Source organism: Brachycentrus maculatus, unplaced genomic scaffold (genome assembly GCF_059751285.1).
Source record: "Brachycentrus maculatus isolate JH-2025_06_01 unplaced genomic scaffold, ASM5975128v1 h1tg000144l, whole genome shotgun sequence".
Taxonomy (NCBI): domain Eukaryota; kingdom Metazoa; phylum Arthropoda; class Insecta; order Trichoptera; family Brachycentridae; genus Brachycentrus; species Brachycentrus maculatus.
In genome coordinates this window covers 753,815-767,839 of record NW_028280897.1, presented here as the reverse complement: position 1 = coordinate 767,839, position 14,025 = coordinate 753,815, and the positions used below count along the sequence as shown (strand labels likewise).

General features: G+C 34.2%; 1 protein-coding gene and 1 long non-coding RNA gene across 5 annotated transcripts in view; one reads left to right on the top strand and one right to left on the bottom strand.

The window, feature by feature from the left end:
* Nucleotides 1-14,025, top strand: part of LOC148308880 (uncharacterized) — a 73,367-nt gene that overhangs the window by 15,278 nt on the left and 44,064 nt on the right. The gene's annotated exons all lie outside the window — the stretch shown is intronic.
* The window catches only part of LOC148308881 (uncharacterized), a 68,711-nt gene that overhangs the window by 13,598 nt on the left and 41,088 nt on the right, over nt 1-14,025 (bottom strand). For all 4 annotated transcript variants that reach the window (XM_088260945.1, XM_088260947.1, XM_088260944.1 and 1 more), the window contains exon 2: nt 5,249-5,494. In XM_088260945.1, coding sequence (XP_088117071.1) covers nt 5,249-5,494 — 246 coding nt within the window. The remainder of the gene's footprint in view (nt 1-5,248; nt 5,495-14,025) is intronic.

Sequence of the window (14,025 nt, the reverse complement as noted above, 5' to 3'; positions counted from 1 at the left end):
TCCTCGTAACAGTTTCTAAACGAAACGAGATAAAAAAAAACAACCTTTCGTATTCCATTAAATAAAGAGCAAAATGCTCTAACTAAAAGGATGAATTATTATTATGTATTCAATATTAGCCAACTGGCAACGTCGCAAAGAAGAACAAGATATAATTGGTTGATAATATTACTACCCTGTGTTTTTCCACATTTTTTCGCTTTATTATCTTTCGATATTTACTTTGGTAATGTTAGCTATTCAGAAATGTTTTTTTTAATCAAATATCAAATTCCAACAAGCTACTCGAGATTCTTTTTGCACAAACGAACATATTAAAATGTCGCTCCAGGCTTACTCGAGAAATATTATATTAATAAATTTCCGACCTTTCGGAATTCAGAAACAATATTAATATTTCTATCCCTTATTCGCGGGGCTCTGTAATGAAATGTAACATTATTATCATGAATAAATAGGCCTTTGTTCAAATCAAATTAAAAGTATATTAATTTTCTCGTTGACCCGGTTGGGAAACGAACATGTGATAGTTTGTTTGGCAAACAAACGAACGTGCTAATTTCTACAATACTAAGCTCGACACTCATTATTTAATTTCCTTCCAGTTTCAGGGATTTCAGGGATTTGAGGCTTATTCTCCTTTTTTTACGACCTGGAAACCTCCGTGATATCGGGAAACAATAAATGTCTATGAATTTTTAAATAATCAAGGTTGCTCTAATTCCGTTATAAAAATAGCGTGATCGGTAACAATGATCGTCAAGTATTCATTCGATGGCACGAAGAAGTAATCCAGACAAATAGAGGATGTTGCACGATTCGCAAATATTATCTCCTTTCTTCGTACAATTAAAGTGGAACGATTAAATACTTTTTTTCACACTGTTCGTGTTGCGCGTGCTCAATGTCCGGCACGTTCGGTAAATATACATATACGTACGTCGGAGATAAAAAGCTCTCGTTGCGAAATACGATTTTCCGGGAAACACATCTAAAAAATATGAAAAACCATCTACGATATTTTCCATTTCTGGAGCAAATTAAAATACTTGATATAAAATTTATGTTTAGCGAGCTAGGGAACTGTGAAAATAAATGTTTTGTTTACGAGAATTTTATAAGTAAAACCAGTATTTTTTAATATGGAAATTACGTTAAATATTCCACACAATTTGAGCCACTTGTGTATTATGGTCATAAAAGATAATACTTGTCATATTAATACGTTCAAAATTTCTTTCATCTTTTGAAAAATGTACGTTAGCAAGATGTACCGTAGATATCGCATTATTCGCTTCGTGCGCAGTGTACATTAAAAAAATTGTGTCATACAAGGAAGCTAATATCCCATTTGGTTAATGGGATTTTTAGTATTTTAGAACAATCTGAAGATAAAAAAATATTTTGTTTTGTAAATAACTAAGAAACAACAAAAATCATCAGTCTGGCCATTATACGTGGCTTGTTCAATCAATACGTAGACTGATCTCTTTCGAAGTATTCACCTCCCCGACGCACACGACGGTGTTTCCACTTTTGGAAACAGCCTTTGAACTTTTCTTTTGTGACGTCCTTCAGTTCTTACGTCGCATTTGACTTAATCTCGTGAATCGTCTCAAATCTTCTTCCTTTCAAAGTCAAAGGTCTTTTGAGTTTGGGGAACAAGAAAAAGTCACAAGGAGCGAGATCAGGTGAGTAGGGTGGGTGGAGAAAAACAGTAATCGAGTGTTTGGTAAAAAAAACTCGCGAGTTCTGAAACACTCCGTTCTGCGTTGGAAAATTGAATGGGCTGGAGCTGATGAAAGGACATCACAAAAGAAGCGTTCCAGGACTGTTTTCAAAAGTGGAAACACCGTTGGGATAAATGTGTGCATCGGGGAGGTGAATACATTGAAAGGGACTAAGATATATACCATATCTTCTAACTAAAGTGCGCTATATTGTATGACGTTATCCTACGTATCAATTGAACAGGCCAACTATAATATGCTATTAAAAACCGATTCGCCAAATATTAGTACTATACATGTATACGCGAAAACATTATTTATACTTTCCTCTTTTTACTTATCCTCACTCAATGGTGCATAGATTGTTGCATCAAATAGATGCAATGTTAAGTTGTACGTTAGTTATATGGAGGTAAGGTGATTAAAGGCTCTTACGCTTCAAATACCAATCCAAGGAAATATAAAATTAATATTTTAGTGAAAAACACATATTTATTTTGCATTACGTTGGCGGTGAAAACAACTTTTAATTCGCGATATTATGATCATTTTTAATTTTTTCTTCACTTTGGCGCTCTTTGGTGCGCAGAGCACTGCATAAAATAAATTAAATTATCTTTATTGTGAATTGTATACATTTAAGGTGGTTAGCCTTAATTGTATACAAAATGTACAAGCACTACCCTACAAAGGCGAACAAAGTCAAACGTTCAAAAAATACCAAACCATTTAGCGACTATTGTACAGCACTAATTCAAATCGTTACAAAACAAGCTGTTTTTTTTTAAATTTCTGAATTAATAAAAGTCCATGGCCGAAATTGCGAGTTAATAGATGAAATAGAATTATTCAATATATATAAGACCTACTTTTAAAAATAACTATATATGACAATTAACTATAGCGAGGGCAGTATTGACATCAGACACCCTGTAGCAAGCGTAAATTCAATATCAGAGTTAAAGAACATCTACGGTGCCTTAAAAATAACAATTTTTCGGAATTTGCTAATCACCTTATATCTGAAGACCATAATTTTAATAAATTAACGGGTATAGAAATTTTACTTGTAAATTAAACTGGTCTTGGTTTTGATAATCTAGAAAAATTATAAATAAGTAAAGCAATCAATAAAAACTAACCCATACTAAATAACCAACTAAATTTAACTTTGAGTCCACTTTTGAAAATATTCCTATAATTCTCTCTTTCAAAAATTTTTTTATACAAATGTCAAATCGTAATAATTTTATTTTAATTTCAAAAATTTTATTGAAATAAATAAATTTTTTAATGTACGAAATATAGTATTTATTTAATATCACACCTGAAGCGCAGAACTAATCACCGTGCCTTCACGTATTTTTCGATCCAGATAACACTGCATTTCTCCGATGCAAGGCCTTTTGCACCATTGGATGCGGATAAGGGTCAAAATGTGAAGGAGAATCTACTATAGTATAAGTCATGTATATTTTGAGATTTTTTTCCCGTTTTCAGAAGCTAGGAAAATCGGTCTTAACGTTGCGTAACGCGCCATTACGTGAAAATTTGAAATTGTGTTTTTCAGGCTGTAAATCGGCTACCCGTTGTCTCTAGCAGCTCGTTATGTAATATAATTACACCGAACTCGGGCTTTTTGGAAGCGAAATCGCCAAAAGGATTTTGAAGATATTTATCTATCTCTATACGATCAAATGTGATACGACGCTTCTTAATAACATTCTATTGAATTGATCATCTATCGTAATTTATATTTCACCTGATCCCTTCTAAGGAATGCAAAATCATAATCCTTTTATTTGTTTAAACATATTACATAAAAAAATGTAAAATATTAAGCAATAAAAGTTACAGAAAAAAGGCATACAAAAAACGCGAGGCAAGAACCATGTTTAAAGGGGAAAAAATACAATATAACTAAACACTAACACAAATATCTTTCCATAAAGTATTTTTTCAGTTCATTAACTTCAGATCCTTGACTGAGTTCTATTTTATATATGTCAGGCAGCTGGTTAGTTTAAATACGAACATTCTGACGTCGACGTATAAAGACGTCGGTTATCTCTTCGCAGTATATTTACTCGTTCCTTTTGAGTTGTGATGGTTGAAATTGGCCTGACACCTGGACTGGAATCGTGAACACAATGAATACGCATCGCGTCGGTAAGGTTAACTTTATTTATCGTTTGGCGATCTAGGCAGTTTGTATCGGGCGAAAATTTGCGGGAAATTGACGTTGCTTTTAAGATAAATTTGATAGATTAAATGTCAAACGGGGCTGAGAAGAGAATAGATCATCGAAGAAATGAAGTAGGATATTAAGACCTGTACGATACGACGATTTCCAACATCATTGAACGGAAAAAAAGTAGTGTATGTCAAGAATGGGTGATTTAAAATAAATAAACGCGGAAATAAATATCATGTCATGTCAAGTAGTTTAAGAGCTGCCCAAAGATTGGGGAGAGATACAGGAGTGGAATTTCTAAAATAAATGTTCTGCTTTTATAATAATATGTAATAATAATATTGTTAAATAGAATTATTACAATGATGTCTTACAGAGTCAAAACAATTTATGAAAAGAGAAAATATACATTTTAGACTTTTACAGGGCTAACGATCGGTTATGGGCTTTCTTAAATCGTCACTTTATTTAGTGGTGTAATGTTTTCCATTCTGTCCACTTTGATTTTCGGAATGTGAAAATGTTTAATATCCATACGTCGATTCATCTGCTAGTTAGTGGCGACATCTAGTGTTTCTTTTAACTATTGGCGTCATTTTTTCCGAATTATAAACCATCAGCAGTAAGAGTGAGACTCTTAAACAAATTTATTAGGCTGCAGGCCGGATCCCTCAGAAATTCAGTTTGGAGGAACAAACACGTGAGAATTGAGAGCGAAATGAAGATATGCAAAACATGTGTTCGACCAAAAGCCACTTATGGATTGAAGCAAGAGCAGATACTTCTTAAACAAAATTTCAGCTTCGAACCCCTCAGTTGAGAACTCTCCGGCCTATTACCGGAAACACGTTGCGAGATCGCGTAAGAAACATCTATATCCGGAGAACGTGTAAGACGGAAGATATCGCGAGATAAGGAGGTCAACGGGGGCGATATTGGAATGAGCATTTAAACAGAATGTCAGAAGATAGACATTCAAGGAAACCTTGAAGGACGTTAACTCCCAGGCAGACCCCCGTAAAAATGGAGAGATAGCTGTCACTCAACATCCCAAGAGCAATAGGCGGCGGCACAGACAGATCCTAAGTATCTATAGAAAGATGACGAATAAGAAGAAAAAGCAGGAAGGGAATATGGAATTCACCAAGAGTTGTAGTAGTTTCTATAAGGAACGCTCTTCCGGAGGATAAACGCGGTATTTGTGTGCCATTTTTTTGGTTTTGTTGTAAATCGAATAGATGTAAAGTTGAGATACTTGTCGATAGTGACGGCGTTCACGATAAGAGCGGAATGCGGCAGAAAGGATAAGAGAAAGAATACAGACCCGGTTGGTAGAACTCGAAGTCGGCCGGCGACATGGCGAAGCGGCCCGCGTCGGGCCTGCCCTTGGTCTGCCACTCGACCACCTCGGCGCGGTACGTGAAGTCGGGCACGAAGGGCGCCAGCTCGGGCGGCGCGGCGGGGTAGTAGTCGTACTCGGGCACCACTGCGTACTCCACGTACTGCTCGCCCTGCATCACGTCCTCGTCTGCTGATGACGGCCTCGCCTTTATCGTATCGTCGACCATGCCTGTCAACAATCATTTCAACATTTAACAACTCCGATTTCTTACTGTTTGTACGCTCCACGGAATATTATTGTCCAGCAGTCCGGTTTTTTACGGTCTGATATGGCACGCCATATAAACGTAATACATGTTTGTACACTTTACATAATTTTACCGTCTGGCATTTTACTTTTCCCCATTCCGGACCGTTTTTTATTATTATTCATGATCGAGCGGGGAGGGGCGGGGGAGGGAGGCGTACGGGGTAAAGACGGACAGGTGAAATTGCTCGCACCGATCCGGAGAAAGACGGACAACATGAGAACATCATGGCTAAAAAACCTTTGACAGTAGTTTGGAATACAAGAGGTAGCAACCTTCGTCATGCTGTCCCAGGATCGTGTGGAGTTCAAGGAGATGGTCGCCAGCCTCCGATAGGAGTGACACGAGAATGACACAATGGTTGAGTGGTTAATGCAACTCAATTTATAAAACAATTTTGATTTGCAAGAGAGGTCTGTTAGGAAGTCTAGATGCTTCTTTATCAGATCCGGGAATGCGGTTGGGAGAGCCTTCAATTTTGGGAATCCATTTACCTCATTGCTTCACATACTGCTCAGGTTATATAATGGTCATCTCAAGTACCTAAGACACCTTTAATATTGATATATCGTGCGTAAATAATCCAGTGTCTGATAAAATAAATAATATTGGCATCGTAACAAAGATAAAGGAGAACATGGAAGTGTGGGTGTTTACAGGGCTTACGACTTGTCAAAGGCCGGTTGCATAACTTTATGTTATACGCGTGTGAAATTCACCACTCTACTTATGATTGACAATCATACTACTCAAATTTCGGAAGTCTTATATAATTCAATAGAACGAAAAACACTACATTATATGACAAAGATTCTCTAAGACGTACGACAACAAGCATGAAGTGAAAGCGAGATTTTTATTTAGGAATTAAAAAACATATAACTTTTTTGTATGATAAATATAAAATTATTATTATTTAAACTTTTTGAAGTCAATTGTCGTAAGCCCTGTAAATACCCAGACTTCTATGTTCTTCATCGTCTTTGTTGAGAAATTAAAAATATTGCATAATTTATTTTTTATGTGCCAATTAGATATGTATATACGTTATGTTGCGAAATTTCTTATGTATTGTAAGTTTGAGTGAACAAATGTATTGTGTTGTTTTTTTTCCTCATTTTGTATTATAATTCTTTAATTAAAATCAATCGGGACAGTTTGATGAGTCTAAAAAAAATGGTGACTGGAACACGTATTACGGTCGCGGCGTTATTTCTTGAAATCCTTCATTCTCGAGACAATCTCGTATTGCAGTGGACCAGAGCGTTCAGCTTCATCGGTGTTTATACGACCGCGTTTCAGCATGTCGGTTAGTAGTTGATTTCCCTAGTGCAAACTCAACATACTCCACTTGTACTACCAACTACTAGAATTAATGTTATAGTCGGGTGACTGCAATATATTATTTTTTGACATCTCATCAAAGATGAAGAAGAATATGGAAGTCTGGGCATTTACGGGGCTAATAATTGTAGTTGGAGATAATCCAGATTTTGTGAACAAGTATTTGGACACACTCAAAATGTTGTGAATTAATTATCTAGTTAAATCATAAGCTTAAATAATAAAAATGAAAGTGAAATTTTCTGGCGTTTCTCATGTGTGTGATTATAATCCAGGATTCGGACCTCACTAATAAAAGAGTTTCTGCTCAGTAAAAAGCTTTTTCTCATCTCACCAATAGATGTCTCTAGTGAAGTTCTAGTGATTCAAGAATAATGTTTCAAAATTGGTTCATATAAATAGAACTTCCAAGAATTTGAGTAGTGTGGTTGTCAATAATAGGTAGGATTGGTGTGTAAAGTGATCACTTAAACCAGGCAATGACGGCCGTCAGCCCCGTAAATGCCCAGACTTCCATATTCTTCTTCATCTTTGATGAGATGTCTAAAAATAATATGAAATAACTCCTGTAATTGGAGAAAATCCGGATTTTATGAACAAGTATTTGGACACACTCAAAATGTTGAATGTAATATCTTTAAAATAACTGTGTCCGAATCTCAACTTCAACAATTACTCGATGGTGAAAATTGCCCAGAATATTATTTCAATTATTCCAAAATTATTACGGTCAGAAGACATCAAATAAATCTTAAAACGGCCTTCGACCTTGCAATATTATCTTTCAACTGTGTGTCAAAAAGACGCCTAGAAAAATAGATGCGAGACTTCTGCAATCAAAATGACGTAATTTTCCTTCAGGATCTAAAGATCCTGAAGTTAAAAATGTTTTTTATTCTATTTTTTAAATCGGGAATCCGTCAAAATCATGACGCTTACGGTACTACAAGTTGGCTTAGTCATTGTCTTTTAAAAGAGAGCTTTTAAGACATAATAACGGAAATCAACATAATATATCTTTTAGTCGGATCATCTACCACTGAAGATCTTAATTAGAATTTTTCATTGTATTTAAAATAATGTATAAGATATACCATATGAGGCTTCGTGGTTTGCGCTGTTTATCTCAAAGTTTAAAATAAAGTTAAACAAATAACGATTATCAAGCCTCTCTTTGATTCAATCTCTATTTTTCCAATCACAAAACAATATCAATTCAATACAGGATTTTTATTTTTATTTTCGAAGTACACATATCTGGGTCACCTTAATTGCTGTAACCCGTAACCTGAACGTCAGAATGCCATGAAATTTTAGCAATTATCGTTAAAAGGTCTTCCATAGTGTAATGTGTAATGGTCAGCACGCTAGGCTAACGAACTAGATGTTTCGGGTTCCATTCCCAGGGGGGTTCAAATATAAGTGACTTTTTTCACTCTAATATTTATTCAATATTACCCTGGACCGGTACCTACCTGAAGCGGAGGGCTAATCACCTTTCCTTCATGTGTAAATGATCAAGATAACACCGCGTTTATAAGATTAAGTGCCCTATGTACCATCGGGTGCGTATGAGGGTTTAAGGAAGAAAACTATCCAGGAATCAGCCAAAAGTGTTGCCATTTACGTCAGATCGGAGACTTATTGAGTAATGTGTTACGTAGCGATAAGGATATTTGGATACGGTGTTTGCTCGGTTCCTGTAATAATTGTTTTCGCACTCCTGTAAATTCCTGATTTTGTGATGTCTTGCGTTCGCAACGTGACTGAAGATATTGCACCTAAATTTATACAGCTAACTGTATACTCGCTTATTAGTGTCGCGTTATCACTAAAACGCGGAAACCAAACCGACTCACTTGTGGTGGGTGAAAGAACAAGTAACTAAATTCACAGTGTTATAAATCAGTTTTGATAACCTAAAACTAAGCGTCATTCTTAAAAATAAATTTATATTTTTACTGTATTACAAAACTCTTCCATAATACCACTTATTGAGTTTTATTTCATTACACATGACTAGTTTCGTAAACTACAGTTTTCAATATTGTTTTCATTTCGACATGTGATTATTCACTTGTCAAAACTATCTACCTTAAATAATTATGGAAATAATCAACATGTCATTCCACAAAGCTGTGAAAATGCCGAATCAATAAATAAAATAACGAAAGAATGTAAGGATTGGAATAAAAGCCTTACAGAAAAATTTTATCTGGCGGTACACGATGGAGTCCTGGTATCAATACTAGTTTATGGAAGGGAATCGTGGAGTTGGTAAAAGAAGGCTAAAAGTATACTAATGCAGTCGAAAGTCATAGTTGGAAATAAAAGCAGAAGATCGAGGAAAAATTGTTATGATTAAGTATTTCAAATACTTATAAATCGGAATAATCATCGGCTGTGTAAGAGGAGATTCATGAATGTGGAAGAAGCGAAAATTGTTTGCAAAGGCAGATTCGTGTTGCGTTCTATTCTCTCTGCCAGCCCCTGTGGTGAAGTGACGTGATGGTTAGTTAGGATATTAACACTCTCCTTATTATTCATGTCCGCCTCCGTAGTGTAATGGTCAGCACGCTCGGCTACCGTTCTGGAGGTCCCGGGTTCGATTCCCGAGGGGGGTAAAATAAATATTAAGTGATTTTTTCACTGTAATATTTATTCAACATTATTACCCTGGATTGGTACCTGAAGCGGAGGGCTGATCACCTTTCCTTCATGTGTAAACGATCAAGATAACACTGCGTTTATATGACGCAGTGCCCTATGCACAATTGGGGTGCGGATAAGGGTTTTATTTTATTATTATTATTCATCGTTCACTTTGTGCGATCCTGCTTAAAAGTACACAAAACTACACAATTTTTTAAACGTGGTTTTTCACAAAGTGAACACTGAATAATAAGGAGAGTTTTACATTACCATACCACAAAGTTAACAATGCTTTTAATTTACAAAATAGTAAGTATATTATTCTGTCTCCATTTTATCACGAGTTCAAGAGTCAAGTTTTAAGGAACAGGAACAACCTGCCGGTGATTACGCATATTGAAAAAGCCACCTTTATGCTGAACAATATCGCACCGGATATTGATTCGTTCGAAATTTTCCAAAGGGCCTTTCTCTTCCTATCTTTAGAATTTGTTACAATATGCACGCCTTAAATCAAGCTCTGTAACATATATATGTACACTGAAATCCCTTTGTACGCGTTTTTTACTCGATTTCAAAATAACAACAAAAAAAATGCGAAACAAAATCTTAAAAAAATTGACATTACATTATTTTTTTACATCTCAACAAAGATGAATATGGAAATCTGGGCATTTACAGGGCTAACGACAGTCAAAGGCTTGGTTAAGTGATCACTTTAGACACGTATAACATTCGTAAATAATTGACATTCATTACAATGCGTAACAGCAACTTGGAATTTCCCAAATTCCTCGCATTTACTCATTATTAATGAATTTTTTTATATTTCTAATTGATTTTTATGTAAGGAAACGATATCCAAACAGTTTAACAAATTTATGAGGCGAATGTTAGAATAATCAACGGATACGTATGAGGAGATGCATGAATGTATATAGAAGATTCGAAGATCGTTTGCAAGGACAGATTGCTCTATTATCTGTGTCTACCCCTACAGGGAAGCCATTTGATTGTTAGTTTATTACTGACTTTTTAAAGTTTTTTTTTTATATATATTTATATTTAAAAAATCGTATGCGCTTTTATAAAATGGTTGACAGTTTTTTTCCTGATTATATCAGAAACTGCGTTGCGTCTGCTACCAGTCGGCGCTTTTTAACATTACATATTCAAATCAGATTTTTCATATAATGTACAAGTAAAATTTTCACGTCCCTCGAATGTCTCCAATCAGTTTAATTCGTATAAATTATAATTACGTTCTCTTTTTCATCATATTTTTACTTCGGGCATCAAATTACGCGATTCGGCAGAAAAGTACTATAATTTTAAGTATCTAAATTAAGTACTCGAGTAAGTTCTTTAACTTGTATCAGATTATCGAATAAAAATTCGGAAAACAGTAAATTCACATTATCCCTTACATGCTTTTATTATGTAAGTTCTTTTTCAATACTTTATTTTTACGTCATTGTTTGGTAAGTACTTAAAGGTTTTTCTGCCTAGAGTTTTACGGCTTAGAATGGATTAAGTTGATCTACATTATTCATCATCTGAATATTTTACTTAAGTTTTATAATGGAATCTTTATCGAGTCTCTAAAGTAGAAGCTTAGGCAGTCTCCTTTTTCGCAAATCTTTAAATCAATAATTTGTTCGTAACCGCCATATTTTGTTATAATCCCCGTTCAGGGAATTGTGAAAATGGCAGTTTTGCGTATAATTTCAGACTTGGATTTTTGTTGTCTTTTTTTACTATAGCTGAATTATATTAATGTTTTCAGCATGCGAAAGTCATTAACGATCATATATCATATATATTTTATGTCTTACTCAAAATGTTTACTTACCATATTTGATATAAGCAACTATAATAGAAACAACTGTCTATAGTTTAACAGTCTTTAAAAGTTTAAATTGAGTTTTTCAGATATATTACGATATATTAAATTTATTAATTTTCCTCCTTTGAAAACCTTAATATGTGCATAATAAGTGTATGATCATACATCTCCTTAGTGGTTCTCAATGACGTCCAATGTCAACTTTAGATGCTCATATATCTACCACAAAGAAGATTGAAGCATTCGAAAAGAGGTGTCATAGAAGAGTGCTCATATTATCGTGGGTTGAAGGGATTTGTAACAAAGATGTTTTAAGACGCGTGGGAAAAGAGAGAGAAGCTGTGGACACTATAAAGTAAAGAAAGCTGGAGTACTTTGTCCATTTTACGAGGGGAGAGCAATACGAAGTAATGCGTTTTATATTACGAGACAAAGTTGAAGGTAAACGTAGAATAGGGAGAAGAGATAGCATATATCCTGTCTTAAAATCTCGATATAGTGGTTCCACTAAAGCACTCAGACGCCTTTTAAAGCAGCTACAGATAGAGTAAAATTTTATGTTGTTTTTTGACATATCATCGAAGATTATGAAGAATATGAAAGTCCGGGCATTTGCGGGGCTGACGACCGTCATAGGCTGGTTTAAATGATCACTTTACACACGTGTAACGTTCACCAATTCTACCCATTATTGACAACTACACTACTCATATTCTTGGACGTTCTATATATATGAACCAATTTCGAAACGTTGTTCTTGAATCATTAGAACTTCACTAGAAACATATATTGGTGAGATGAAAATAATTCATAATTTTTATTAGATTTTGTGTTATGTTATAAATAAATACAATATCCTTAAACAATGAAATAAAAATAAAACGATTATAAATAACAATTGTTCAGTAATATACATAAATAAAGCGAAAATAAATAATAAAATCAATCCCTAGTTAACTTTGACGATAGTTCTCAGATGAACGTGCGGAAAAACGATGTATGATAGATTCGAAGGATGATTAAAGAAAAGAATGCATGGTTGAGATAAGCATTATTGATAAAATTATAAATGGTGTGTTGAAATGGTTTGGACATGTGAATCTGAGAGTGAGGAACAAACAGTGAAATCAATTTATGAGGCGAAAAGAAGCAGAGAAATATCGAGGAAAACTTGGCTTGATCGAGAATTTAAAATACTTGGGCATGGTCAGGTCAGAAGTCAGAATAATCGGCGGATATGAGGAGATGCATGAATATGGAAAGAGGCAAAGATTTTTTCAAATACAGATTGATGTGGCGTTTTTCCTCTCTGCCTATCCCTTCGGAAGCTCTGCGATGGTTGGTTAGTTTGTTTTAAGTGACGATTATATTGATTATTATTATTAATAAGTTATATAACATACGAATTGAAATGGAATTAAATATTTACATATTATAATTAAAATGTAACTTTGTTTTAAAATCACTATAAATATTTTATTATTACTTAATTGTAATATTTACCGGTTTCGAATCTAAAAGCTTTTTTATCAAGATTGATAAATACGTATTAAAAGTATAAATTTAATTATAAAATGGAAAATCACAATGTTAGTGCTTCAAATATATTTTTTATAAATATTTACACATTCACATACCTCGTATACTTAGGTACTCTTAACTTATTGACTGGTTGGTTCAACAAAATTTGAATGCATCATTTGATACAAAAGACATGTGAAATAATAACGAAATATTAATACCACATGTGAATGAAATATCATCAATTCCGAATTAGTTCAATCCGATTACTGTTGGGAAATGACGGGTCGGTTCTATAGCTAGACAATCATACACGGTAATAATAGAACAACATTGTGGTGTAATTTCAAACGTCAATTATTATACGATACGTTATAAGCAAATACCAATATCAATTTATGTACCGCAGTAATAATAACTGGATCTGGAATTCCGGGCTTCAGGGTGATATTGGGGAATTCGGTAAACACAAATAGTATAAACATTTGAATGTGTCCAAATACTTGTCCACAAATCTGGATTATCTCCAATTAAAGGAGTTATTTTTCATATTATTTTAAATTATAAGCTTAAATAATAAAATAAAAATGATATTTCAGGCGCTTCTCATGTAGGTATGTGATTAAAATCCAGAATTCGGATCTCACCATACAAATATAAGATTTTCTGCTCAATAAAAAAGCTTCTTCATCTCACCAATAGATGTCTCTGGTGAGAATTCTAGTGATTCTTGTACAGTGGTTTAAAATTGGATCATATATATATAGAACTTCAAAGAATTTGAGTAGTGTTGTTGTCAATCATGAGTAGAATTAATGAATGTTAGACGAGTGTGAAGTGATTATTTCAACCAACCTATGACGGTCGTAAGTCCCGTAAATGCCCAGACTTCCATATTCTTCATCATCTATTTTGAGTGTTCAGAAAATAATACAAATGCAATATGCCACTAGCAGTGTAGGAAATAGGATTAATATGCTAAAAATTTAAATTAATGTTTACTTTAAAAATTTATTTATTTTTTTCCTATCCAATATCAATTTATTTATTATATTCCGGAGTTTGGGCATGAAATGCAAGACATACTTC